Genomic DNA, 26,606 nt, shown 5'->3' on the forward strand with positions numbered 1-26,606 from the left:
CCATTTTGTATCGACATTCGTCATGTATAAGTAGCTGAATACCTTTCTAGCGCAACGCTCCTCCCCCATTTCTCTCAACCGCTTCTCACATTTTATCTTGCTGCTAGCTTCCCTGCCCTAGGCAATAAAGCCTACCTATTCCACGTTGCTTAATTTCTAATCTTGCTTGAACTTCTGATCTCATGTACAAGACCACATTGCTGAACGTCCAACCAGCAACCATGACCCCTTTTCATATTCCTCTCAGAACATCATCCCTATTGTTATTCCACTGTGCCCTGTTTTTCATTACCGCTGCATTCCTGTTACCTTTAGTCGACACGTATATTTCGTATTCCCTTAGGTACTCGGCCCCATTGCTTATCCATACGCCCAGATATTTGTATTTATCTGTTATCTCTTGCGTGACCTCCTGTATCCCAAGCTCACTACCTTTATTATCATTAATAATCATGACTGCTGATTTTTTCTTACTGAATCTGACATCTAACCTATCTCCCTCTTTACCGCAGATGTCCACCAATCTCTGCAAATCTTCCTTGTTGTCGGCCATTAGCACTATATCATCTGCGTACATCAATGCTGATAGTGCCTGTTCAATGAGTTTTCCTTGTTTGACGGAAGAGAGGTTGAAGCCCAGTCCACTTCCCTCTAATTTGGCCTCTAATCCTTGTAAGTACATCATGAATAATAAGGGTGACAGGGGACACCCCTGCCTAAGCCCCCATTTTACCTATGCAGGCTTCGATACCTGTTTTTTCCACTTTATAATTACCTTGTTACCTTTATAGATATCCCTTAAAAGATTAGTGACTACATCTTCCACGCCTAGTGTGTTCAGTATTCCCCGCAATTCCTCTTGAACCAGCTTCAGTGCGCTCCGTAGGCGCCGCCTGCCGCTCATCACACTTTCATAGTCACTGTACCTGTGTCGCCTTCCTACGCGATGGGGGCCACAGCTAGAGATTACTAGAAGTGTTGAGCGGCGTGACCACACCTCGCTGCCTGATCCCTTCCGCGTTGCCCGAAGCAGCGGCGCTGCAGTCGAAAAGTACTAAAATAGCCACGCGCCGTGTGCAGGGACTGCTATGCGCTTTGGCTCCTCCATCGCGCTTTCTTGATGCAGATTTCTTCGTACCTGCCCATTATTCATATCTAGTACACGATGTCATAGCCCTTGAAGTATGACACGCCAATCTACTGAATTTTAGCTCCATAAAAGCTCTTGTGAGAGATCGAAAATAATTCAGCAAGGGCGTGTCATACTGATTTATTCTGTATTAACTCTTTCTTCGTTGGTTAGGCGTCGACAGTATACAGAAACTGAGCCAATTTATTTGAAAATAGCTGCACCCATAAAGCTGTGAGAATGAAAGAAAAAATTACCGTTTCAAACGCACGCAGATCCAAGAGGCCGTTAGTAAAGAGGGGAGAAGAAGGACACCTGAACTCTACACCTAGACATTTCTTTTCGTAATTTAACTTTTTACGGTATACTAAAATATTTACACGCATTCACACGACCACCAATTGCCAAAGTTAGTCGTTCTGCTGCACGCCCCCCCCCCCCCCCCCCCCCCGATAAAAAAATCTGGGTGCTAGCCTTGCGCCGAAGGTTTACAGTTGGCAAATATTAATATAGCGTGTCTCAGTACCAATGCCCATTGTAAATTTTACCTTTTTGACAGTATCACCTCCTAAACCTAGTTCAAGTCTAAGGTAGTTGGACGAGAAATGCGCCGCCTAAAGATAATAGCTGGGCTAAGGGGCATTGTATGGATATTGTTAATGGCGCGGTGACGTGTGTCTTAAATGCGTGTACTTGTATATATATATATATATATATATATATATATATATATATATATATATATATATATATATATATATATATATATATATATATATATATATATATATATATATATATATATATATGTGTGTGTGTGTGTGTGTGTGTGTGTGTGTGTTTACTGTGTACATATAGAAGTTAAATTTCTCAAAACAAGATGCACCACTGCCTGTCTACACTTCTGACACTTAATAATATAACTACACTTATCATACGAAACATTGTCATAATTTGCTAGCTTGCAGTGGCGTAACTCCCATTGATTATTTGGAAAGCAGCACAATTTAAGCTGTCGATACAAAATGAGAACTGGCTACAATGAATTTACGCAGATTAACAGACGGGCTATATATACAACTGGCACTTTTTAATATGTTTGTGTGTTGTTTTTAATATGTTCAATATGCAATAAGCCTTTCAGAAAGCAATAATTATTATCTTCCGCAAAATTGGCATGATGAAACTTAGTCGTCACCGATATAAATGTTGTAACAACGTTACTTATACTCGGGTTTCTCATGAAACAATTGAGCGCATTTGAACCCATACGAGGAACAATGTTCTGGATATCGTAGGGACTGGCGACAAAACGACCGTACGATTTAATCGCGGTTTTAATACTACTCCTCTCTTTGAGGTTCGCTAGTTGTCACTTATGGTATAGCGCAGTTCAAAGCGCTAGTTGAGTGAGAATCTAGGTGGATCCATGCAAGTTCCTATTGTCCATGTTTTTTTGTTTTGTTTCTTGTGGGTCCGCAGGACCTTGAAACAGTCAATGTATCAACGCAATTTCAGCGTGCCTGCATATTCACTTGTGCACCATGGCGCGTAGCAGGTGAGTCGACTTATAAAGGCTCAGAAACGCATTAAACGCGCTAAAAACGAACAATTGCACGCTTCCACAGGCTACGACGCGCGCACTCCCAATGCAGACGCTCCTGAGATCTTCAGTACCATAGGACAACAGCGCCGCCGCTACTGTCACCCGTCGGAGATTCAGCCGAGATGCGGTGCGGCCGCCTCGTTCACTCCACTGCCCCCTTCTAGTACACTGTACCACAGGCCACAGTCTCCTAGGAGCTGTGTGTGGGCGCTGCTCGGAGCTGCGCGAGAATATCTATGACGTGAGAGTAGTGGTGGATAATTCTCCAAAGCATCACTACTCTGTCGAAGATTTTGCGTTTTCCGGAGTATTTAATCCTGTCAGATGCATCTGCATTTCTTATCACCTTCGTCAATTAGCTATGATTGCATATGTAGGTGGCGCACCTTTCCACTGCAGAACGTAAGTAGAAAGAAAAAAAGAAAGGAGTCGTTCTGACCACTGAGTCAACGTAACACTAGAACATTTGCAAGTTTCATCCGCATATCCATTTTTGTTCGCTTCGTTTTGACCCTTTTCATTGTTTATTTTTTTTGTGTCCCTGCCTTAGTATACCATCAAATCTGCAATTGTCGTTTATCAGCAAATCATCGTTGTCGCCGGCAATCATGCAACGCACGGGGTAACGTGGTGTTTTTCTTCTTTTTCATAAAAAAATTTTGTTCAGAAGTGTCATTTGGGTATCGCTTTCAAAAAGAGTCGGGCGCGTTCCACCACGTTGTGGGCTTTCCCAGACTGTTCTGTTGTGCGTGCACTGTGGAACAATGTCCACCCACGAGGGGCCTTTCCGTTCTCGGTAGAAATTTTAGTTGTTGGATGTGGCTCTGCGTGTAACGTGTGATGCTGCATAATTAGATAGCAGTAATTGTTGGACTAGGCTGGTTAAATTTGTATGCAATGTGCCATGGCTCCCACTGTGGTTTTCTCGGTCTTGTGTTTTTACGAAGGTGCTGGTTCTTTTGATTGTGATGTGCGTCCTGTAGTTTGCGCAAGGTGTTACGATGGACTCACTACTTTCCAATTTGTGAGAACAGGAAGGCGATCGGTACAAAGGCGCCGCACTTCTTTGCATTCACCTTGCATGTTGATAAAAGCGTTTTGCATTTTCAGTTTCCTGGCACGCGTCTGTGCAAAGAGTACGTATTCTCGGATGTTCGCTCTGCTGACAATCGGATCGTCTGTCGCTTGTGATGCTTTGCTTGAACGGATGTTCGGGGGAGGGGAGGGAGCTGCAGCTATATTGACACCTGCTGAATTTTGCATATGCGCGTCTTTGCCGTGCGAGTTACCAGATGCGAAATCGTGACGGGGCAAGTCGTTTCCCCCACTTCTGGTTGGAGATCGTGATTCTCCAGTGTCCCGGAACAAACCGTAACCATGTACTAAACGTGTTTTTTGTATTTGCAGTTTGCTCGACATGGTGCAGTAGTTTTAAATGGTGTTCATTCATGTGCGCTGCACTTTACGTTTGAGAGTGCTGAAAGAGCGTTGAACGGCTTAACAAAAGGGCCAACATATGTGCGCGGTCTTACAACAGGCCTTTATCAAGAAAACATGCGCAGAAAGAATATGCGCTCCTTTCAGTGTGTATATTCTTTCAGTTAAACACCTGGATTTAACCCGTGCCCATATGTTGCTTCTGTTGTGTCGTTTCACACTTCTCCAGATATATACAGTGATAGAATATGCTGCTCTTTCAGCGGGTACATTCCTTTGGTTACAAGCCTGTTGTTAATCTGTGCCCATAGGTTGTCCCTCTCATTCTGTCATTTAGCACCCTTCGAGAAGTTTCAATCTATAAACAAGCTAAATATGCAACCATTAACATTTAGCTATGAATGGGCATTTGTCTTCCTTGTAGCCAAGCTAAGCACTGTGCTCATGCTGTGATTATCTGTTACAGGTTGTTGCAGTGAGCGAGGGCAATGTTTGCCACAGGGAAGCTGTGCCTGCATCAGATTATTTTGGCCATGTGGCGCAGGAAGCCCATTCTACTTTTCGTGGTGCTGGTGGTGGTGCTGCTGGTTGTGTTGCTCCAGTATAGTTCCCTGGGCAACCATAATGGACGAGGCGAGTCGTTGCTGGCCTCCCCCTTTGGCATGGCTCCTCCAGCAGCTCCTGAGCAACGGTGGGTCGGCGAGCAGCAGCAGCAGCAGCACAAGTCGGGTGAAGCCAAGCCTGTCAAGGAACCAGTACACAGTGCCCAAAAGAGCAAAGTTTTCATCCCTGAGCTGCGGTTTGTCCACTTCGACCTGAAGGGGGCACCACCTAAGGTGGCCTATCTCAAGCAGGTGTTTCTGCTCATTCGAGAAGCTGGTGCCAATGGCATCCTATTGGAGTACGAAGACATGTTTCCGTACCATGGCTCATTAGAGCCAATCCGTGCAAAGAATGCTTTCAAGAAGTCAGACATCGAAGAGATTCTGGCAGCTGCCAAGGAAAATAACCTGGAAGTGATCCCTCTGGTGCAGACATTTGGACATTTGGAGTTTGTGCTTAAGCTGCCAGAATTCAGGCATATAAGAGAAGCTGATGAACACCCAACAGCCCTGTGCCCTTCAAGGAATGAGAGCTTCACTGTAGTGAGTACCATTGTAGATCAGGTATTAGAATTGCATCCTAATGTCAAGTGGTTGCACATTGGCTGTGATGAAGTGTTCCACATGGGTTACTGTTCACGTTGTATGCAACGAGACCGGGAAGAACTGTTCCTGACTCATGTTCAGCGTGTGGCACGCCATGTAAGAGACCGTCATGGCAGGGTGCCTATTATATGGGATGACATGCTGCGTCAAATAAGTGCTGAAAAGTTGAAGCCATTGGGTAAGCTTGTAGAGCCCATGGTGTGGTCCTATGTCAAGGATGTGTACCGCTTCATCAGCTACAGCAACTGGGCTACCTACAGCGAAGCATTTGAAGCAATCTGGGCTGCCAGTGCATTTAAGGGTGCGTTTGGTGAAACTTTGACTGTGCCAAATGTACGCATGCACCTTGAAAACAACGAAGGTTGGCTTGAAGTTATGAATGAGCAGCATGCCAAGTTCCCTCACTTCAGAGGCATTGTTGTGACTGGCTGGCAGCGCTACGACCACTTTGCGACGTTGTGTGAGCTCTTTCCTGCTGGCCTGCCATCCCTGATACTCAACCTGCTGGTGCTGTCCAATGGTGCGTACAGCACTGAACTGCTGTCTCGTTTTCACAGCCTGCTCAAGTGTAGCCACTCCCGGTCGCCAATGGACCTGCAGAATGACCCATACCTTTGGCAGAAGGGCTATGGCTGCTTTTTTCCAGGTTCAGCAGTGTTCCGCCTGACGCAGACGCACAGTGAAGCCATCAAGAAGGCCGACGACTACATGCACGACGTGACAATAGGCAAAGCCTGGATCACGGAGTACAATATTCGTCGCAACCTGACGCTGCCCAGCCGCGTGGACCAAGTGCTTGAAGAACACTCGTCCACACTTTACACCCTCACCTCGCTCATACATCAAGCGCGTGACGTGCTGCGCGAAGTTTTCGATGAGTACACTGTGGCCGAGTGGATCGAGCAGAACATCTACCCGTGGGTGCTGCGCCTGGAGAAGCTGTGGAATGATGCCCTGTCCATCAAGAAGACGCGCACTTGGCCCGTGCGGCCACTCGACCCGCTGCCCGACCTTCGCCGTTTCAATGTCGGGGGAGTCTGATGGGACAAAATGTGCGCTATCGAGGGACGGCATGTGCACGAACAAATGTGGAGGAGAGTGGGACTTGCATTTTTTTTTATTAGTGAGTGGGTTTTTTAGAACATCATTTTTGTTGTCGTACCTGCTGTATGCATCCTCACTCTTGTTGAGACACGGCCAGGACTTTCTGGTGTTCGCTGTACTGTGCTACATATTTATGTTCACTGAGTGTGCATCAATAAAAAAGGCCCTTTTAAGTTATTCATTATTATTTTCTATGTATCATTAATTGTCCACGCTGTATGCTGCCCATAAAGTTTCCTAATATACACTAGAGGGAATTCTGGTGCTAGTTTTTATGGGAGCTGCAACGCACGGCTGCACGGCGCTTCACCGAGCATGGGAATGATGGGTAGTACACAGATCTGTCTAATCTTTATACTCTCGGCCTGCTTGTGGCTCCGTGCGTGTTCTTGTGGCTTGGAGCTGCTTTCTCACGAAACAAAAATTCACAAAAGTTCAGCGGTTGCGCTTTACCACCTTATCGTTTTAGGGTCACAAAGTTCATAAGGGTTCGTTCGTTCTTTCAAAACAAAACCATAACCAACAATAAACGAAGCCACAAGTACGAAAACACTAGGCAAGTGTGCACTACCAATCATTCCCATGGTCGCTGAACAATCGCAGCGCAGAGTCCCCTCTAGTTAATTTTAGGAAACCATAGAGTAAACTATAATGCTGCCCTGCTGACTCTGAGCAACGCCGTTGCTCTGAGGCGCCTTCAGAAAATTCAGTTCACAAGAAGCACACGGAGCTGAGCCAAGACAAGCTGATAACCTGTGGAGTCCACGAGTCATCGGCGAGAGGGACTTTTTTTGTGCAGCGCCGACGCGCGCACTTGTGTTAAATGTTCAGTCTCTAAAATTGTCGCCGCAGTATGTATTGCATTCCAGGTGAGTTCTGGTCATCATCATCAGCCTGACTACGTCCACTGCAGGACAAAGGCCTCTCCCATGTTCCGCCAGCTAACCCGGTCCTGTGCTTGCTGCTGCCAATTTATACCCGCTAACTTCTTAATCTCATCTGCCCACCTAACCTTCTGTCTCCCCCTAGCCCGCTTTCCTTCTCTGGGAATCCAGTTAGTTACCCTTAACGACCAGCGGTTATCCTGTCTACGCGCTACATGCCCGGCCCATGTCCATTTCTTCTTCTTGATTTCAGCTATGATATCCTTAACCCCCGTTTGTTCGCTAATCCACTCTGCTCTCTTCTTGTCGCTTAAGGTTACACCTACCATTTTTCTTTCCATTGCTCGCTGCGTCGTCCTCAATTTAAGTTGAACCCTCTTTGTAAGTCTCCAGGTTTCTGCTCCGTAGCTAAGTACCGGCAAGATACAGCTGGTATATACCTTTCTCTTGAGGGATAGTGGCAATCTACCTGTCATAATTTGAGAGTGCTTGCCAAATGTGCTCCACCCCATTCTTGTTCTTCTAGTTACTTCAATCTCGTGGTTCGGCTCTGCGGTTATTATCTGCCCTAAGTAGACATAGTCTTTTACAACTTGAAGTGCACTATTACCTATCTCGAAGCGCTGCTCTTTTCCGAGGTTGTTGTACGTACATTACTTTCGTTTTCTGCAGATTCATTTTAAGACCTACCTTTCTGCTCTCCTTGTCTAACTCCGTAATCATGAGTTGCAATTCGTCCCCCGAGTTACTCAGCAATGCAATGTCACCGGCGAAGCGCAGGTTACTAAAGTACTCTCCATTAACTCTTATCCCTAACTGTTTTTATTCTAAGCCTCTGAAAACTTCCTGTAAGCACGCGGTAAATAGCATTGGGGAGATTGTGTCCCCCTGCCTTACATTCTTCTTCATTGGTATTCTGTTGCTTTCTTTGTGAACCACTATGGTAGCAGTTTAGCCCCTGTAGATTTCTTCCAGAATGTTTATATATACTTCATCGATGCCCTGATTCCGCAGTGTCTGCATGACGGCTGATATTTCTACTGAATCAAACGCCTTCTCGTAATATATGAAGGGTATGTATAGTGGTTGGTTATTTTCTGAGCATTTCTCTATTACCTGATTGATAGTATGAATGTGGTCGATTGTTGAGTAGCCTGTTCGAAATCCTGCTTGTTCCTTTGGTTGATTGAATTCTAGTGTTTTCTTTACTCTGTTAGCAATTACTTTTGTAAATAGCTTGTATACTACTGAGAGCAAGCTAATTGGCCTGTAATTCTTCAAGTCCTTGTCATCTCTGGTAGATGTGCTTAAGTAGATTACTATGCCGAAGAGACAGGCGTAAGCTATAGCGGCTAGAAGGCGAGCGAGCGCATTCCGTCAGTTAGCCTGTCGCATGTGTTGCTTTTTATTTGAGCTTCAATCTTTTAACCAGTGCAAAGGTTGGATCTCGTGGCAATAACCGTTTGTTGCGACCGCTATGTGGAGCATCTGATGTCCCATTTGCATTTACAGGACAAAGGCTGTGTGCTTCAGGTGATCGATTTCTTGGAGGAGACGGCACTTATGTCCAAAACGGCTATGTTTATTCCAGTCTTGCAGGCTTGATGAAAATTTTGCGTCAAAAAGACAAGGTGAGTGCATTATTAAGCATTGGCGCACAGACGGGGGGTGGTGGGCCGACCTAACCCCCCTCTTATATGCCCCGATGTCCTTGTCGCCGAGTCACCTACGTCAGTGGCCCACCAAAGGAGGCGGGAATCAGGGGTTTTATTTCACCCACCTGAAGGCGACCCCCCCCCCCCCCCCCACTCCTAAGTGCAGTCTTGTTTTCAAGTTGTCGTTGCAATTCAAGAAGTAGCTTGAGGGCAAAATTGTCTGATTTATTCTGTTAATGATGTCATCTTTACAAATCTACTCCTATATTGAAATAGCAGAAACCGCATGCTCTGTGGCTCGAGCTGCGTGCACTTCCAGTGAAGCAGCTTTATTTAAAAAAAGAGGTGCTTTCACGAGTCATCAGTCTAACCTTTCTTATCTTATTCTTAGTGGAAGAGGGTCTGTGTACAATGACAATTCGCTGTGTGGCTTGGCTTCGGTGCACAGTGCATGTCACTTCAAAATGTATTGCATCTAGCAGCTCAACCAGCTCTGTATGGAATGCTACTTACATGTATGTTGCAAATGAGCAACATTTGCAACATACATTTGGCCCTGCCTCGGTGGTCTAGTGGCTGAGGTACTTGGCTGCTGACCCGCAGGTCGCGGGATCGAATCCCGGCTGCGGCGGCTGCATTTCCAATGGAGACGGAAATGTTGAAGGCCCGTGTGCTCAGATTTGGGTGCACGTTAAAGAACCCCAGGTGGTCGTAATTTCCGGAGCCCACCACTACGGCGTCTCTCATAATCATATGGTGGTTTTGGGACGTAAACCCCACATATCAATCAATGTAACATACATTTGCAATATTTGTGGCCATTCGTATCCCGGCTGCGGCGGCTGCATTTCCGATGGAGGCGGAAATGTTGTAGGCCCGAAAAACATTTTTTTTGCATGATAAATGAGCTCCTCAAAACACGAAGTAAGAACGAAGGCAAACGCGTGTCGCTTCTACAGATTGAAATTGTTTCCAATCAGCATCACTGCTGATGTGTAAACGGTATATATTTCAAATCGGCAGGATGAAATGAAGTTAACTATCGATCCTCTGAAACAAAAAAAAAAAAGAAAAGAAGTATTTCAAGCACTGGAACTCTTGCCTTTCCAGGTACATTGTGCGACTCTTATTTTTCTTGTCTCATCACAATTCATTAATTTTGTTAAATATACAAACTTTCTCATGACTATTTCAATATTTGTAACTCTGAGCCCGTGTATGCATGTCGCTGCGACAAATATAACAATGAAACACACCAAGGAACATGCTTTTAATCTATTCCAACCGTAGCCGTATCTTCTCAAGGTCCAAATTTAGCTGAAGGACTGTCGTTTCATGGGATCTTAAGTCGCATTTATTTTATCATATAAATTTATTGAACAAGTATTCACTTCTCCCTTGAAACAGACGCTCATTGTCACTCTTGCATGTTCTCGCAACCTGAAAATAAAACTGCAAACACACCTACCCTAACTGATATCCTCAGTTCACTTCAGACCACCTGAAAAACCGCTATACATCAGTAGTAAAGACAGTAATGCAAAGAGCCGCAATACAGTGCACCACACAACTAAAAAAAGAGAAAAAACATAATATATTTAGCAATCTCGCCAAAAACAGTTACCCAAGATTGTGTATTCAAAATCAATTCGCTTCTAAAAACACAACAATGCATTCTTGGAAATGCAGCAACAGTATTCACCCTATCCATACCAGGACAGAAACATACCACTCTCAGTTGTCCGAGGCGCCAGTGAAACCATCGCCCATTTGAAGTGAACTCGAGCGACGTGCCATTTGTGGAAGGCTGACTCGGGTGATAAAACGCGAGTGGCCCCTCCACTTTCACTGCGGCCACACACACTTGCACTCCGAAACAGGAGGGATAAAGCCCGAGCTTGGGCCAGTTCTAAACCGGAAACGATGTTGCGCATGTGACTTCAAAGTGAAACCACATGTTCGAAGAACTGCTTACGTACTCAATTACTGAAAAAAAAAAAAAGCAAAAATACCTCGCTGACTTCTCGCACTGCAAATGTGTTGCCCACAGCCGAGAATGGGGACGGGTGATTCGTACCTTCCCTCTTTAAACTCTAATGAAGAACCGTATGCATTCCAAAACGTCGGGACAATACCCACTCAAACTTCTAAATATAAGAAGGCGCTTCTAAACACGTGTTTTCTTTTTTCATCGGGGCTTGCGTTTTCTGCTGGCGAATGGTGTCCTCAGAAGGGTGGTCGTGCATTTTCTCTTAGACAGTGAGTGTACAATGAGCCCTGGAGTGGCGAGAAGGCGCACCCTTGCACGCGGCTTGTTCCTCAAAGTGACCGCAAACCGCGGAGGCTCTACAGCAGAACCACATGGGGATATTAGTTTAAGAGCGATAATAGCCTCGAGATGCTGTTCATACATCACGTCCGCCTCGGTGGACCAGTCGCTAGAGGGTGCTCCGCTGCTGACCTGAATGCCGCGGGTTTGATTGTGGCCACGGCAGTTACATCTAGATGGCGGCGAAAAAGTAGATGTCCGTGTACTGCGCGATGTCAGTGCACGTTAAAGAACACCAGATGGTCAAAATTTGCGGGGACCTCCACTACGGTATCCCTCATATTCATATCGTGGTTTTTTACGTGAAACCCCACATACTACTACTACTACTACTTCTACTACTACTACTACTACTACTACTACTACTACTACTACTACTACCCCATTTTGCTAGCGTTTGTCTTCTTGTCGTTCCTGCACTGTGCCTTCGCCAACCATGATAACGCTTAGCTTGTGTTTGGTGTGTCGTCTCTGACCGCAGTTTAAATGAGCGAAGAGGTGTATCGCGGTCACAATACATGATCCTTGCCTGCCTCTCCTAAAGTACTTGCACTGGCTGATTTATCCCACAGAAAATGGTAGTACAGAACAGAGAACGCCGAAACGACATAACATCGCTGGCGTACGTGCACAAGTAGGCTGGGGTAAATCATGCGCGCTTGACCTTGCTTACACATGTTGTGCTTGGTGCGTATGCGTCATGTGATTCTCCAGCCTCGATACCGAAGAGAACAAGGAAGGAATAAGGGTCGCGGTGGCTACATGGGACGAGAGGCGAGGGATTCAAGCTTGCTTCTATGCGTCATGCTTTGGTGGCTAGTAGCGAACCACTTTGAAAAATCGCAGTGGTAAAGCGCTTTTCATTGGGCACGCAAGAACTTCTAGTGTCTAACTGCAACTTAACATGTCACCTAAAGAGGGACGCTTAAAAAGTAAATTACAAACAAAACATAAGCCGCATGCACATCACATTTTTAACCTGAAGGCGCTGCAGCAGATGTGTTACAATGTCGAAGAAAACACGCTTTCATTGACACAACACACTATCTTCTCTTTATAAGCCATTTCATTCCGTCATGAAACTAACAAAAATGAATTAATAGAAAAATTATCCCTGATACGACATTCTGAAATCTTAATTACCATTGCGCGAAGAGGACTGTTTAGTTACATTTATTTTCGAATGCGAGTTTTACCATGAAATGCTTGACATAGGAGCTTTAACTGCAGTATAATTCAACGCGATAATAGTAATTCCCATCCTAGTTAATATTTTATATTGTTAGAGCTCTCACTTTTGAGTAAAGGCTTAGGACAAACCGTGAAGCCCTGTTCTGCATTTTTTCATGTTTGTCACTTAAAGACATATGCCAAAGGATCTCATATGACACAAGTGTATTCAGGCATATGGTGAATGTCTGCTAAATACACCATTGACTGTAAACATGCCAGCGCCTGTCTCGGGCTTCGCTGTACAAAGTATAACAATTTGGCGACCTTCGTCACCAGTGAATCAACAAGAGCATTCCATGAGTGGCCCTCTATGGTTTTTCATTCGTTCTCCAGCTACCCGCAGCTGCCCAGAAAACCTGCTTTTCCTTTCCCACAGCAACACCCACTTCACTTCCTTCAGGGCACTGGACAGCTGTCTGTAGAAGGCAGTCGCCGTGTTCTCGTTTGTTCTCAACCATAGCCTTGACTTTTATTTTCTTACCCCATCTTCAATTCTCTGTCCTCCTTTTCCTGCAGATGCGGAGACGTGCTTCCACGTCGGGCTGCAGAAATAGTGTCTTTTGCACTCCTCATGCTTCTCCTCCAATCGCTCGCAGCATGTCAGTTTTGTCTTCGTTGAACCTTGTAGGGTTCGGAAATATCAATGTTGCCTTTTTTATATGAATAAAGGTTTCACACCTGGCTCGAAAAAAAAAAATTTGGGTTTGAATAGCGCTCATATAGGTGCTCATTTGGAAAATAGGCATTTATAGGCACATAGAGGCATTGAGGCATGAACACTCAAAATAGGCATTTATAGGCACTATAAAAACACCATAAAAGCCTTTCTTAACCTCTAATTCATGCTTTTATATCAAAGTGGCATGATAGGAATGCAAGGAAAAAAATAGGCATTTGCCTATAATCTGGTCTCTAGTCATCACTGAGGATGCTTCAGTCGCCAAACTTGAGCCCCCAAATGACATTGCCAATCAGTAAGCATAGTTACAATGCAGTTGAGCTGTACATACTCTTTATAATCAAGACCTCACAGCTTATAATAAATATTTATGGTGCACTTTCATACTTTTGGTCCGACGAGGCTCAAAGGACGTTAAATATATAGGATATTCTGTTCGCATTATCCAGAAAATCCAGAGTTAGAGTTTTTTAACTGCTAAAGTTGCCAATGGAGCTCATTTGTGTCGCATTTACTCATTACTCGGGTAAAAAGGCAAAATACACAATAATTGGGACACAAGAAAGGCACACTGCACCAGGTGTCGCCATGTATCTTTGTTGCGTTCGTTTTGTTTGTTCTACCATATGTCATATTCTTTTTAAACAGCATTGTTTGACCACCAGCTGGCCGACACGTCAGCACCTGAATCACTAAACAGAGCTGAAAGGCTAGAAAATATAAGTATTTGCCAAACATCTCTGTTGAGAACTATGTTTGCCTTGTTTTATTCGATTTCCCATTTATTTTCTACGTGCACTTCTTCATAGAATGGTTTCTTGGTTTTTTCAAGGTTTTTCAAGGGCTTCTGGTAAAAACACCTTCAGATCGTTGTCATCGTCATCTCATTGTACATAGTAACAATAATGATTATTATTGTTGTTATTGTTGTTGCAGGTAATATAATCTATAATAATTATTTAGTATGTGGTACTTTAGTTTTATCTCAAGTTTCAACCCCTTCTCCATTAGATAAATCCTGGGTGCGGTAATGCAATTAAGTGTGTGTGCTTGTCAGCACTAGTGGGACGTTAGAAATAGCAGCCATGCAGTTCAGTCACCGACTGTGATTTTCCCTTTCCCCGCAATCGTGATATAAGCAATCGCCTGGTTGTGTGTACTACATGACTCCTGTGTCATATATATATATATATATATATATATATATATATTGTGTGTGCGTGAGAGAGAGAGAGAGAGAGAAGAGACAACTTAGCGGTTGTCCTAATCTTATTTTCCAACGGTTTTGACCGACCAGTCTTCATCAGAGTTAACAAATGAACACACGCACATACACACAAACACTGTTCGATGTATTATAAAACAACACACTGAATGTAGCGAGCTTTGACTCAACAGAGTGCAATTTGTGCTTTTTGAATCGGTGTTCTGCGAATTTAAAAGGAAAAGGGTGGGGTTGTATGTTAACACGAGTGTGATTGAAGGTAATATGGTATGGCTTACTTTGTGATTTCAGAAAACATTGGTTGAAGTACATCGTTGCACGAGGCAGTATGTGCCTGCACCAGGGAATATTGTCACAGTCAAAGTCATAGGTGTCACACACAGATTCTGTAAATGCTTTATTTTAGCCATTGAGGACTGTGAGCTCTGCGAACCATTCAGAGGTATTATTCGGTGAGTTGATTTTGAATATGGAAATATCAACAAGTTTACTCCCTACAAGTGCTGATTCTGTGAGTCTTATTATGTTTTTTCTCTCCATTTATAGAAAGGAAGATGTTCGAGAATTTGAAAAAGACACGGTAATCCTTTTTATTAGCATTTTGTTCACTCGCCCCACTATTTCTGCATCTTGGGGGATTTTGGTATTTACCTGTCAGTTTTGAATGCTTTCGGTTTTGGCTCGCAAAGCCATTGTGACTTGTGCAGCAGCGTGCATATTGTCTTCAGATCCAGACTTCATTATATGAGCTGGAGCTGCTGTCTTCTGTGAACAGAAGTATCTGTCGCCTATTTTCTTTCAACTCTGCTGACACATTGAAGCACAATGGGGTAGGCTTGGGATTCGCTGGGCAAACATTTAACATCAAAGGTGTGTGCGCCTTACTGATTTCGTTTTCTTTTCAAAGTACAGCTCATGATAGCAAGTGATGTTATTGTACTCAAAACTTAACTGATTTAAACGGTTGAAAGTAGAGCTACTCATTTGGGATTCATTATGAAAGGGTGTAATGCAGGTAGATAGAGACAAGTGAAGAGAACCATGCAACACAAACACCAACAATCAACTGAATTGGCACACCTGTAGGGGAAAGAAAATAAGGGTAGGCACAAAAGATATCTGCGTATGCTCGGGAAGACCAGTACCAGTGGTCAGTCAGAGAAAAGCGCAGGTGTACACAGGAGTTAACTGTACGGCCATTTCATTTCTTTGTTATTGAAGTTAATTGACAATTTCGAAAATAGTGAGTGCCGCCTAGAATGCACTTTGAAACACTCTTACACCTGTGAGGTGGATTTCGTGCAAGAATATTTGCCACATGAAATCCCTCATTCCCTATTACAGTGAAGGGGGGCAAGAACCATAGAGGCTTTAAAAAAATTATTGCATGAATGGTCGCGCCTCATCATAAGCTCCCCTGTGTGCAGAGGAAAAAGGAGAAATGGTAGAAAAAAAAGGAAGGGTTGTGTCAAACAGAAAAATACAGTTCGTTCTGCTGGTCTGTGGTTAAGGCTGTTTGTTCGGAAAACACACTGGTGCATGCATAGTAACTGTTTTTAAACCTGTCAATTGAAGGCTGACTCGCGTATGTGCTTCCACTGCGATTGATATGCCAAGTGTCAAGCTCTGAATACATTTTTTTTTTGTTCTTGTATCTGCATAAAATTGTATAATCAAATTTTCACATGCACTTACTAATAAGACAATGTAACAAATGAGCACTTCTACATAATGCAGACAAGTTGTGATGTTAAAGGGACACTAAAGGCAACTATTAAATCGACGTTGATTGTTGAAATAGCAGTCCCAAAACATTATAGTGTTACTTTTGCGACAACGAAGTGCTTATTTGGAAATAAAACCACATTTTAGTGGTCCCCACGGGGTTAGTGCACTTCAAATTACCCGCTTCAAGCAGGACGTCTCACGTTACTGTTGCCATGCTCAACATTGCCCGGCTTTACTGCGCAGCCGCCGACACCAGTAGCAGCAGAACGAAAGTAGTGGGAGCCACAGCAGCAACAACGGCCATCAAACGGTTTCCTGCCATGGCCTCCACGATGGCAGACATGCTTGGTTCAACTGAGCCCCGCTTGTTGGCATGACCTGTCCAGTTCAATAAGGCGAAAATTTAACTTTCGAACCACTCGTGCCATTCTCCATAGTAACATCTGGCAGTTCTTTTTTCCATGGATCAAACAGAAACTAACAAGCAGCATTTTATTACCTCTCTTGATGCACGGAAGGTTCCTTACTTTGTGCAGCTTGTTCGATTACTAGTGATTAATTGTAGGCGGCATGTCTGAGGTCATCGGGATTATTTTGGGAATGTCCTAGTCATGGTGCATCTATTCTTGTGCATTTACCTTAATTTCTTGGCAAGTAGGGCACTGCTATTGATAACATTGTTTTTTTAGACATTGTCATACATTGCGCTTTCACTCTGACATAAATTGTTATTTGACTTTAGTGTCCCTTCTATCAGAGATTAATTAAGCATACATTTCATCAACTACAGCATCACTCCCTAATATTTTGTTACACTGTCGCAACAGAAACCACCAGTATTGTTACATTAACAGGGGGTGTGCAGTTTGCACGTGAGATTAATAAAAATCAAACTGCTGGCCACTTAAAGGGTTTCTGAACCACCCTGGAACTTAAAATTTTATCGCATAGTAGGTGATGTGTAGTATTTTAAAATGAACGTACCGTGCGTGTGTTCTAGCTTAGTTGGGTAAAGCTTTCATTAAAATTTCCCATGTGCATTACGTGAATGCAAATAACATACCAGTGTCCACTGTGCGCTTGAAAAACTCTGGTGTACTTTTATTTCGATGTAAGATGATTAATGCCTTTTAAATATTTCTATAAATACAGCATCTTTAATGAGGTAGTTGCAGATCCTCTTGTTAAATACCCAATCATCTCCTTGCAAGATTATATTTATTGTGGTTTTCGTGTTTTTCATTTTTTGGGGGGGGGGTTAAAAAGGGAGTGCACAAGATGTTCAAAAAAAATTTGCACAGAATCTTTTTTTGTTTTTGTCGAAGTGGTAAGCATTGCATTTTACTGTAAGTAGTGGCCATATCTGAAATGCTGTTTTCAGGCCACATCTGCATGGATCTTTCATCTAGTACTCATGAGCGTCTCAAATGCTGTCCCGCGGCATCATGTGTCTGGCATCGAACTTTCAAAAATTTGAATTTTTCCTGTGTGTATAGTCTTACCTGTTGGTTTTTATTCCACTTCTGCGAAAATTCAAGGAAGCCTTCATGGATAGTGTTATTTTGCTACATTTCCCTTGCACCGTGAGTACAACACATTTATGTAGGTCACATTTGTTCAAATTTCGCAAGTATGGGTACGTAGCATTATGTTCAACACACTTTCTTTTGGAGCATGAGTGCCTGTGTTCAGATCCAAACACTAGAATAAATACACATTTTTATTCATTTATTTCTTTATATCGGCATTCGTAATGGATGGGCAATTTTCTTGTTTGTTGGCATTGAAATTCTCGTGCATTTGAAAGCTCCACTTGGCAAGATGCTTGCATGCAGTGACACTAGTGCCTTCAAACAAGCTGCCGACAAAATGTTGCTCACATGCTGGTCACAAATACGCTTCAAGCGAATATGATGGGCCGTGGCCACATCCCACACCTGTCATTAGCAGATGAATCAGCATCCACTGTTGAAACCTTCTCGCCCTTTATGCTGTTTGTATTGGCTTACGTATATTTCATATTCTCGTGGCCGTATTTTCTATGCTTAAACAGACAAGGTTTGGCAAATAAGTCCTGTGGGGACCCTGTTGCTATTACGATGTATGAAGCAGAGTTGTGATATGCCAAGAGAGCATTATCCAAGCGCTTATTTGAAATCTAAGCAGTTTGAGTTGAATCTGGGGTCCCTTAAATAACTCCTTCATTCAACTTGTTTTGTTTCATAACTAGGTGATGAGTTTACTTTTGCTGTTTTTGTGATTATTTCATTTGGTAACCGAACAGTTTGTCTTTTGTAGCATATTACCTTTTAGTATAAAATGGGCTGTTTGACATAGACTAATATTTTTATTATTGCAGGTCGAGATACATAAATGCTTCCAGACCGGAGACATTGTACTGGCTAGAGTAGTATCCTTTCATTGGTAAAGCTCTGGCTGTGGTGGTGTAATATGTGTAAAACACGTTATTATCCTTGACTTTAAATTAAAGATCTCTCTTGGTGATGCACTTTCGTACTACTTGTCGACTGCTGAGAACAAGCTTGGAGTTGTTGTGGCTTTGGGTCCCTTGGGTAAGTTGGGAACTGGAACAAAAAAAAAAAGATGGAGAAAATATTTTGTCACATTTTTGCTGCCTGTTGGGAAATTTTTTTCTTTACAGGTGTTTAGTATGAATGTTTGCTCTAGCTTGAAACATTCCGTGCTTGACTGTTGTTCACTGCTGCTTATATGCCATTCCGTATTTTAAGTGAAAAATTCTGTGTCAATTAAATGGCACCAGGTGTTTTTCTTATTGAACTCCTCCAACATGTCTGAAATTAATTTGGATGTGTTCTATTTTGCAATTCCACAAACAAATCTAATACCTCACCTGTGAGGCACCTAGTTAGCACATTGATTTGGATACTTGGAATGATTTTCCAAAACAATTCCCTACGTTTCACAGTGACTAGGTCATGCCAATAAGATAAGAGAAATAAGCTGCCGCACTGATGCATTTAAAATGTCATTTTTTCCCAGGACGATAGCGCGGTGGAATAGGTTGCCTTCTGAAGTAGCAGAGGTTACTTCACATGATGCATTTACAAGATTACTTCAGGGTCTTGATTAGTGTACTCGCGAGGATGTATAAGAACAAAATGGTATTGTGAAGCTGCCTTGTATTGTCTACTCCCACGTGCCGCTATGTATAGTTGATGATTATTATTGTGCGGCAGAAGTGTGAGTATCTGTATTCAGTGTTGAAATTTTGTATTCTTTCCCCCACCACTGTAATGCCCTAGGGCACTTTGGGTACAATGATAAATAAATAGATAAAATATTACAGCAACAAACTTGTATAAATAAAACTTCTGCATTAAAGGAGTACCAACACGATTTTCATGCACACCAGAAAGGATGTTTTTCGTTTTCATAATATAGGCTATCGACGCTCTGCACACAGTTGAGCCAGACAGCACAAATGAAATATTTATAGGTTACTATGATAGTAAAGTTTTCGTTACTCGGCATCTGCAAGCCAGCTTCACCACAATGGTCATTATCATGGGGAGTCAACACAGTTCACTGGGTTTAGGAAGTCTTTGTCCTTCATGCAGCCTAAGTCACAAAAATTGCCGCCGGAGTCGTTGGATAACAGTTCTCTCATTCTTGCCTGTGGGAACCAAGTGCGGCTGACAGCAAACGAATGGCAGAAGTATCACTAGTATTTGGCGAGTAGCAGTCTTCCTGTGATGGCAAACTTGTGTTGATGCATCACTGTGAAGCGCCTCCTACTCTTTTAAGGTGCTCACGGGAATGTGGTGATTCTTCATTACATGTCACTTCATTATGTGCATCACACACTTCAATAACTTCAAAAAAGCAGATAAGCATGTTGAGAGAAAAAAAAAATGTTTATTCGCAGCTGATTCAAGTAGTGCTCAGGGAAGAAAGTTCTGCAATTTTCTTCTGCACAGTGGCACGATTTACAAAATGCAAAATCATCACTCACCTGAAGCTGTCAAGATTCCGTATATGCCGCGGCACAACATTAGGGAGTGAGTGGCGATAGATACATGCACCCCACACTAATCCACAACATGGAACATTCTGCCTCTTTTTTATTTTTTGCCAGTTGTTGTGGCATAAATAACATAAGCTGTGACAGCAACTCAAGCTGTGAAAGCATTAGCATAAGCAGCATCGCTGAACATAAAAGGGCTCGGGACACAGAACATAAACTGCAACACCGGCAAGCAGATCCACGACTGCGAGCTTGCGTAGCTGAACGTAAACAGCAGTGCCGGCAAGCGAATCTACAATTTCAGAGGCTACGCAAAGCCGAAGCTCAACGGAAACATCAAACCACCGAAGCAACTAGGCAACGCTAGTATGCGGCCAGGGCATCGAGGCGGTCTGAGACAACTGAAATGTTGGAAACTAACAGAGCGACGGCACGATTCAAGCGAGGTTTTCTCGAATGGCAGTTCAGGTACAGCTGCAGTGTGTGCGACTGACTTCTGTTCGACAACAACCTGAGCGAGGTCGATGTCATCCAAGATGAACAACATCGTAACTTCACTGTTGGCGTGCTGCAAACTGCAAAGAGAGTTTGCTAGCTGCAGCAAAATCTTGAAAATCAACGTGTGCTCCATGTGCAATGAAGCGTTAACGTCTGCCAAGGTCCCTGTGATGAGCGTGACCCATGGCTACTGCTACCCATCAAAGCCTGAACACCTACCCGAAGTGAATGCGTTGTCTTCAAAATGCTACGCGTGCCAACACTGGGAATAATTTATGGTCTCTAAAATAAAGACGCAACAACAATACATACAACAGTCTTGTTCTCTCTTTAATTCTCAGAATAACAACATAGTGTAACGAACATGTGAAAGGCAGAGAAGAGAAAGGAAGATGAAGAGGCTTGGCAAGATCGCTGTGCGCTACCGCGAACGACCCTCGCTCACCTTTTGTAAATAAAAACCATTTCATCACAACTCGCTGTAACAGGTGGGGTGGAGGTGCAGGGTAATCGACACCCGAAGACTGAGGTTGAACCGCAAGTTCTTCGACGGAGCTGTCGCCTTGCTGGACTCCCACCGAATCCATGTGGGCTGGACATGTCCCACAACGCAGATGAACATTGACCCCCCTCGACTTCAGCGCCAACCAGTCTGTCTCCACAACTGAGAGATGCTCGTTCCTTCGCCGGCAGACCAGATGAAGACGTCGAGGCTTGGCTCATCCATTACAAACGGGTGAGCGCCGCCAACAAATGGGATGCCGATTCTCGGCTTTCATACGTCGCGTTTTTTCTGACGGATACTGCGTTGGTGTGGTACGAGAATCGCGAGAAAACTCTAACTACGTGGGACAGATTCATTTCTGAGACCCCACAACGAAAAAGAAAAGAGCAAAGCAGACGCTAATGCAACGCACGCAAGTGGCAGGCAAAACTTGCACGACCTACATTGAGGAAGTTATAAAGCTATGTAGGATCATTGACTCCAGAATGTCTGAGTAAGACAAAGTCTGGTACGTCCTAAAAGGAGTCGCCGAGGATGTTTACAGTTTCTTCATCGGGAAAGACACCCTGACATCTGTCGCCGATGTCATTCGCCATTGCCGCACTTTTGAGGAACTGAAGACCAGGTGCATCATGCCGAAGTTCAGCAGGCTAGCCAATGTGACAACTATCGCAAGTATAGAGAACAACCAGCTGCTTGATCTTGCGCCAACGATCCGGCAAATAGTATGTGAAGAACTTGGCCTGTTCGCGCAAGTGGCACACCACCCAAGCACTCATCCTCTCTACCTGCCACCACAGTTCGAGCGAAACGTTGCTTCATTCTCCTCGAACCGAGTGGCGAAGGGCATTGAGGATTCTGATGCCGCGCCTCAGTATCAGCCCCGTCTCAACGATAGAGGTTCTACCTACGATGCTCAATCACGACGAGGAAAGCCGCGTTCTTATGCTCAGGACTCTGAGCCGGACTACGTCCCGCTGCGGCAAGGACAGCACCGATTCTACTAAGATGACGACACTTACTACCAATACAATGGATTCCAGAGAGTGGCAGAAACTCGTTATTCACGTGATAACAAACTTCCTCCCCGACAGCTGCGGCCCAGGATTCGTTCTGATGTATACAGTATAAACCGCGACCCTCCCGTGTGCTACAACTGTGGTTTCACTGAGGATATCACTCGGTATTGCCGCCAACAATGTCGCCAGTCACGAAGGGCACCAGCCATGTCTTCGCCACCAAGACCCGGTGCTTCATTATGACCTGCGGATGCCCGACTTGTTTTCAAGGGATCGTTTTTCACGCAAGACCAGACGCAGCGATTCGCCAGCATCCGAGTGGAGTTTGACACCGCCATCCAACGGTTCTCGTTGTGCGCCGTCTCCTCTGCGTCGTTCTTCCTCTCCGCCACTGGGAAACTAGCACCCGCGGCCAGTGGAGGTGAGGTCGCCGGACGATCTTTTCAAGATATGCCTCTGCCTGTTGTTATGCTCAAAAACAAAATGAATTTGTTGATAAATGGAGTACCGACGATGGCGTTATTTGACACTGGGGCGACTGTGTCTGTGATAAGCCTCGCTTTCAGAAACCGCTTAGGTCGCAAAGTCATGTTTTCATGGAACGATACTATTACCTTTCGTGGTGTAGGCGAGGAGTGGCTTCATCCTCTTGGTGCCGGTGTTTAATTGGCTGGGAAAGTATTTGTGTCCGAATATCTGATTCTATCTCGTTATTTGCACAATGTCATTCTTGGTATAGATTTTTTGGAGCAATGCGGTGCTTCCGTCGACTGTGGTAGTGGGAAATATCATTAAACAATTTGTTTCTACTGTCACTTTTTGAAGAAGACTACCGTGGCAAAGACAGGAACACACTTAGTGTGATTGATGAAGTGATAGCACCATCTTGGTGCCTGACACTTGTTCGAGTCTCTTCCACAGCGGTTGATGCTGCTTGTGTTGACCTTGTAGTGGGGCCTCTACGCAAAAACTGTTCTAAGAATGACATATTTGTGCCCTGTTCTGTTGTGTGCATGACAAAAGGAGTAGCAACATTGTGGGCGCTGAATTGTTCTACCACGCCGGTTGTGCTGCCTCGCGGGATGAAGATAGCTCTCTTCGATGAAGTCTCATGCAGCTTGATAGCGGCACTAGTTGCGGACCTAACCACCTCTTCTTCTCCTTGCAATATTCGCCATAATGAAAATCTAATGCTCGGTACGATCAACAAGACTCTCAGTACAACGGAACGGCAAGCGCTGGTGCAGGTCCTTTCCCGGCAAGTTGATGCTTTCGACTTCAAACATAGAGATGCACCTCTTCAGTTACCCTCGTCCCACGCTCGTCACAGAATAGACACCGGCTCTGCACACCCCATCCGCCAAAAGCCCTACCGAGTGTCATCCTCTGAGCATAAAGTTATCGCCGAACAAGTAAAGGACATGCTGAACAAAGGTGTCATGCAAGAGTCATCTAGCCCGTGGGCCGCCCCGGTAATTCTTGTCAGGAGAAAGGATGGTTCTTGGAGATTCTGCGTAGATTACAGGCGTCTAAACACTGTGACGAAGAAAGATGTATATCCCTTACCGCGGATTGATGACGTCATAGATTGCTTGCATGCCGCCTCCTATTTTTCAACGCTTGATTTGCGATCCAGTTATTGGCAAATTCCTATGAAACCCGGTGGCAAAGAAAAGACTTCTTTCGTAACTCCGGATGGCTTATTTGAATTTAATGTCATGCCTTTTGGCCTTTGTAATTCTCCTGCCACCTTTGAAAGATTTATAGACACAGTATTACGTGGTTTAAAATGGAAAATATGCGTGTGCTACCTTGACAATGTTGTGATCTTTGGTCGCACATTTGAAGAACATAACCGTCTCAGTCTTGTTCTCGACTGCATCGAAAAAACCGGGCTAGGTCTGAATTCCAAAAAATGTCGCTTTGGTGAACGTCAAACTCTGGTGCTGGGGCACTTATTTGACAAGGATGCCATCAGACCCGATCCTCACAAGATAGAAGCTGTAAGCTCTTTCAAACCACCGCAGTCCGCACGAGAACTGCACTCATTTGTAGGCCTATGCTCATATTTCCGTCGTTTTGTTCCACGATTTGTGGAGATCGTGTACCCGCTGACAAGCATCTTTCGACAGGATGCGACCTTCAACTGGACACCAGAGTGTGATGCCGCATTCTCCCACAGTTTGTACTAATGTCAGCACCGCTGTTGCGTCACTTCAAACCATCTTGCCCGACTAAGGTCCACACTGACGCTAGTGGTATCGGTTTAGGAGCGGTGCTTGTACGTCACAGTGGCGCAGAGCATGTCGTGGCATATGCCAGCCGTTGCCTGAGCAATGCTGAACGCAATTACACAGCTACGGAACAGGAATGTCTGGCAACTGTTTTCGCCGTGCAGAAGTTTTGTTGTTATCTTTATGGCAGGCCATTTAAGATAATTACCAATCATCATTCATTATGCTGGTGTGTCGGTTTGCGTGATCCCTCTGGCCGCCTCGCCCGTTGGGCGCTGCGACTTCATAATACGACTTTACGGTGTCGTACAAGAGTGGCCATCGTCACGCTGACGCAGACTGCCTCTCCCGGATTCCTCTTGCGATGACCGACAGTGATGCTGAGAATTTTGACGATTGCCTTGCTGCTTTTACAAACACGTTCCCCGACGCGGCTGATTTCCAGAGAGAACAACCCAACGATCTCAACCTGGATTCTCTTTTTGCCACCGCCCATACCTCTCAACACAGTGGTCGCTTTATGGTTCGAGACAAGTTGCTCTACAAGACTAACTACTCCAGACCTGGAGCACGTTTTCTGTTAATTGTCCCCAAGAGCCTTCGCTGCGATCTTCTACGTGCTATGCATGACGATCTGACATCCGGTCATTTCGGCTTCATACGAACGCTGCACCGCACGCAGGAACTCTTTTACTGGCCGAAGATGTACGAAACAACGAAGTGTTACGTCGCTAGCTAAGAGACGTGCCATCATCACAAGCGCCCGGTCACCACAACACCAGGTCCCCTACAGCCATTAAAACCACCCAGCATGCCTTTTGATCAAGTAGGAATTGACATTCTGGGTCTATTTCCGTTATCTAACAATAACAACCATTGGATACTCGTCTGCTTGGATCATCTTACGCGGTATGCCGAAACCGCAGCCATTCCCTCTTCTACCGCTGCTTCCGTGGCAGTCTTCACTTCGTGCTCCACTCCGTGGTCCTTTGCTATGGCGTACCGCGTGTTATTATCAGCAATCGTGGCCACCAGTTCACTGCTGATGCTGTTGAAGAATTACTTCGCATGTGCACGACACAGTTCGTCATTCCACACCGTATTATCCACAGACAAATGGCCTCATTGAACGGACAAACAGAACACTGATCAACATGCTTGCCATGTACGTTTACTCCAATCACAGGAACTGGGATGACGTGCTGCCTTTTATCACGTAGGCATACAACTCGCCGAAACGTGAAACAACAAACTTTAGCCCATTTTATTTGTTGTACGCCAGGTTGCCTCTAAGCCCTCTGGACACTTTCTTACCCTTTATTCTACACAAGGACGATTCTCTATCGAATACCTTGTGCCTCGCGCAAGAAGCCCGCCGAATCACTCCTCTTCAGACTCTGGCCTCTCAACGTCGTTCAAAGGAACGATACGACGATCGTCACAAACCAGGATCATTCGAAAAAGGTGACTTGGTGTTGCTTTGGACACCGCAAGGCAAGCGTGGATTGTGTCATAAGCTTCTGTCATGATATTCAGGCCCATTTTTAGTTTTGGAGCGTCTCAGTCAGCTCACCTACGTAATAGCTCGTCTTTTGTCCAATGGCCAACGATCGAGCCGAACGCAGCTCACTCACATTGCTCGCCTAAAACCTTTCTACCCTCCTTGTGCATCATAACTCGCCCTACGGGCTTCGTCTGCTTGCGGGGGAATGTAACGGACATGTGAAAGGCAGAGAAGAGAAAGAAAGGATAACGAAGAGGCTTGGCAAGATCGCAGTGCGCTACCGCTAACGACCCTTGCTCACCTTTTGTAAATAAAAACCATTTCATCACAACTCTCTGTAACAATAGTAATTACACCATCCCCCACTAAAAGGAATTATGTAGGGATGCGAAGCGGCATAGTCGTGCGATGAATTCACACAATGGAGGGGGGGTGGTAACAAAGTGGTTCACAACATATTGTCACAATGCAGAAACAGCAGCAGTTGAATACAGGACAACTCACTTAATTGCACCAGAACACTGGCAAGCTGATCGGATGAGAACCTCATCTTTCTCTCTAGCTGCGCGTGCTCTTCGTTGTTCTCTTGGTGCTGCATATTCAATGCGGCATTTTCCCCACTC

At 44.5% G+C, this 26,606-nt stretch overlaps 2 protein-coding genes across 10 annotated transcripts in view; both read left to right on the plus strand.

Moving 5' to 3' along the window:
* The window catches only part of LOC119175931 (hexosaminidase D), a 26,199-nt gene extending 19,538 nt beyond the window's left edge, over positions 1-6,661 (plus strand). For 3 of the 9 annotated variants that reach the window (XM_037426972.2, XM_075877116.1, XM_075877115.1), the window contains exon 3: positions 4,639-6,661. In XM_037426972.2, coding sequence (XP_037282869.2) covers positions 4,661-6,421 — 1,761 coding nt within the window. In that variant the 5' untranslated portion in view covers positions 4,639-4,660 and the 3' untranslated portion in view covers positions 6,422-6,661. The other 6 variants (XM_037426974.2, XM_075877117.1, XM_037426971.2 and 3 more) reach the window with 6 other exon arrangements.
* A 465-nt stretch (positions 6,662-7,126) lies between these two features.
* Csl4 (exosome component 1 Csl4) overlaps positions 7,127-26,606 on the plus strand; it is a 29,232-nt gene continuing 9,752 nt past the window's right edge. Inside the window, exons 1-6 of the mRNA XM_037426982.2 lie at positions 7,127-7,353; positions 8,881-8,999; positions 14,781-14,941; positions 15,036-15,069; positions 18,577-18,627; positions 18,709-18,790. Coding sequence (XP_037282879.1) covers positions 7,338-7,353; positions 8,881-8,999; positions 14,781-14,941; positions 15,036-15,069; positions 18,577-18,627; positions 18,709-18,790 — 463 coding nt within the window. The 5' untranslated portion in view covers positions 7,127-7,337. The remainder of the gene's footprint in view (positions 7,354-8,880; positions 9,000-14,780; positions 14,942-15,035; positions 15,070-18,576; positions 18,628-18,708; positions 18,791-26,606) is intronic.

Source organism: Rhipicephalus microplus, chromosome X, assembly GCF_043290135.1.
Source record: "Rhipicephalus microplus isolate Deutch F79 chromosome X, USDA_Rmic, whole genome shotgun sequence".
NCBI classification, from domain to species: Eukaryota; Metazoa; Arthropoda; class Arachnida; order Ixodida; family Ixodidae; genus Rhipicephalus; species Rhipicephalus microplus.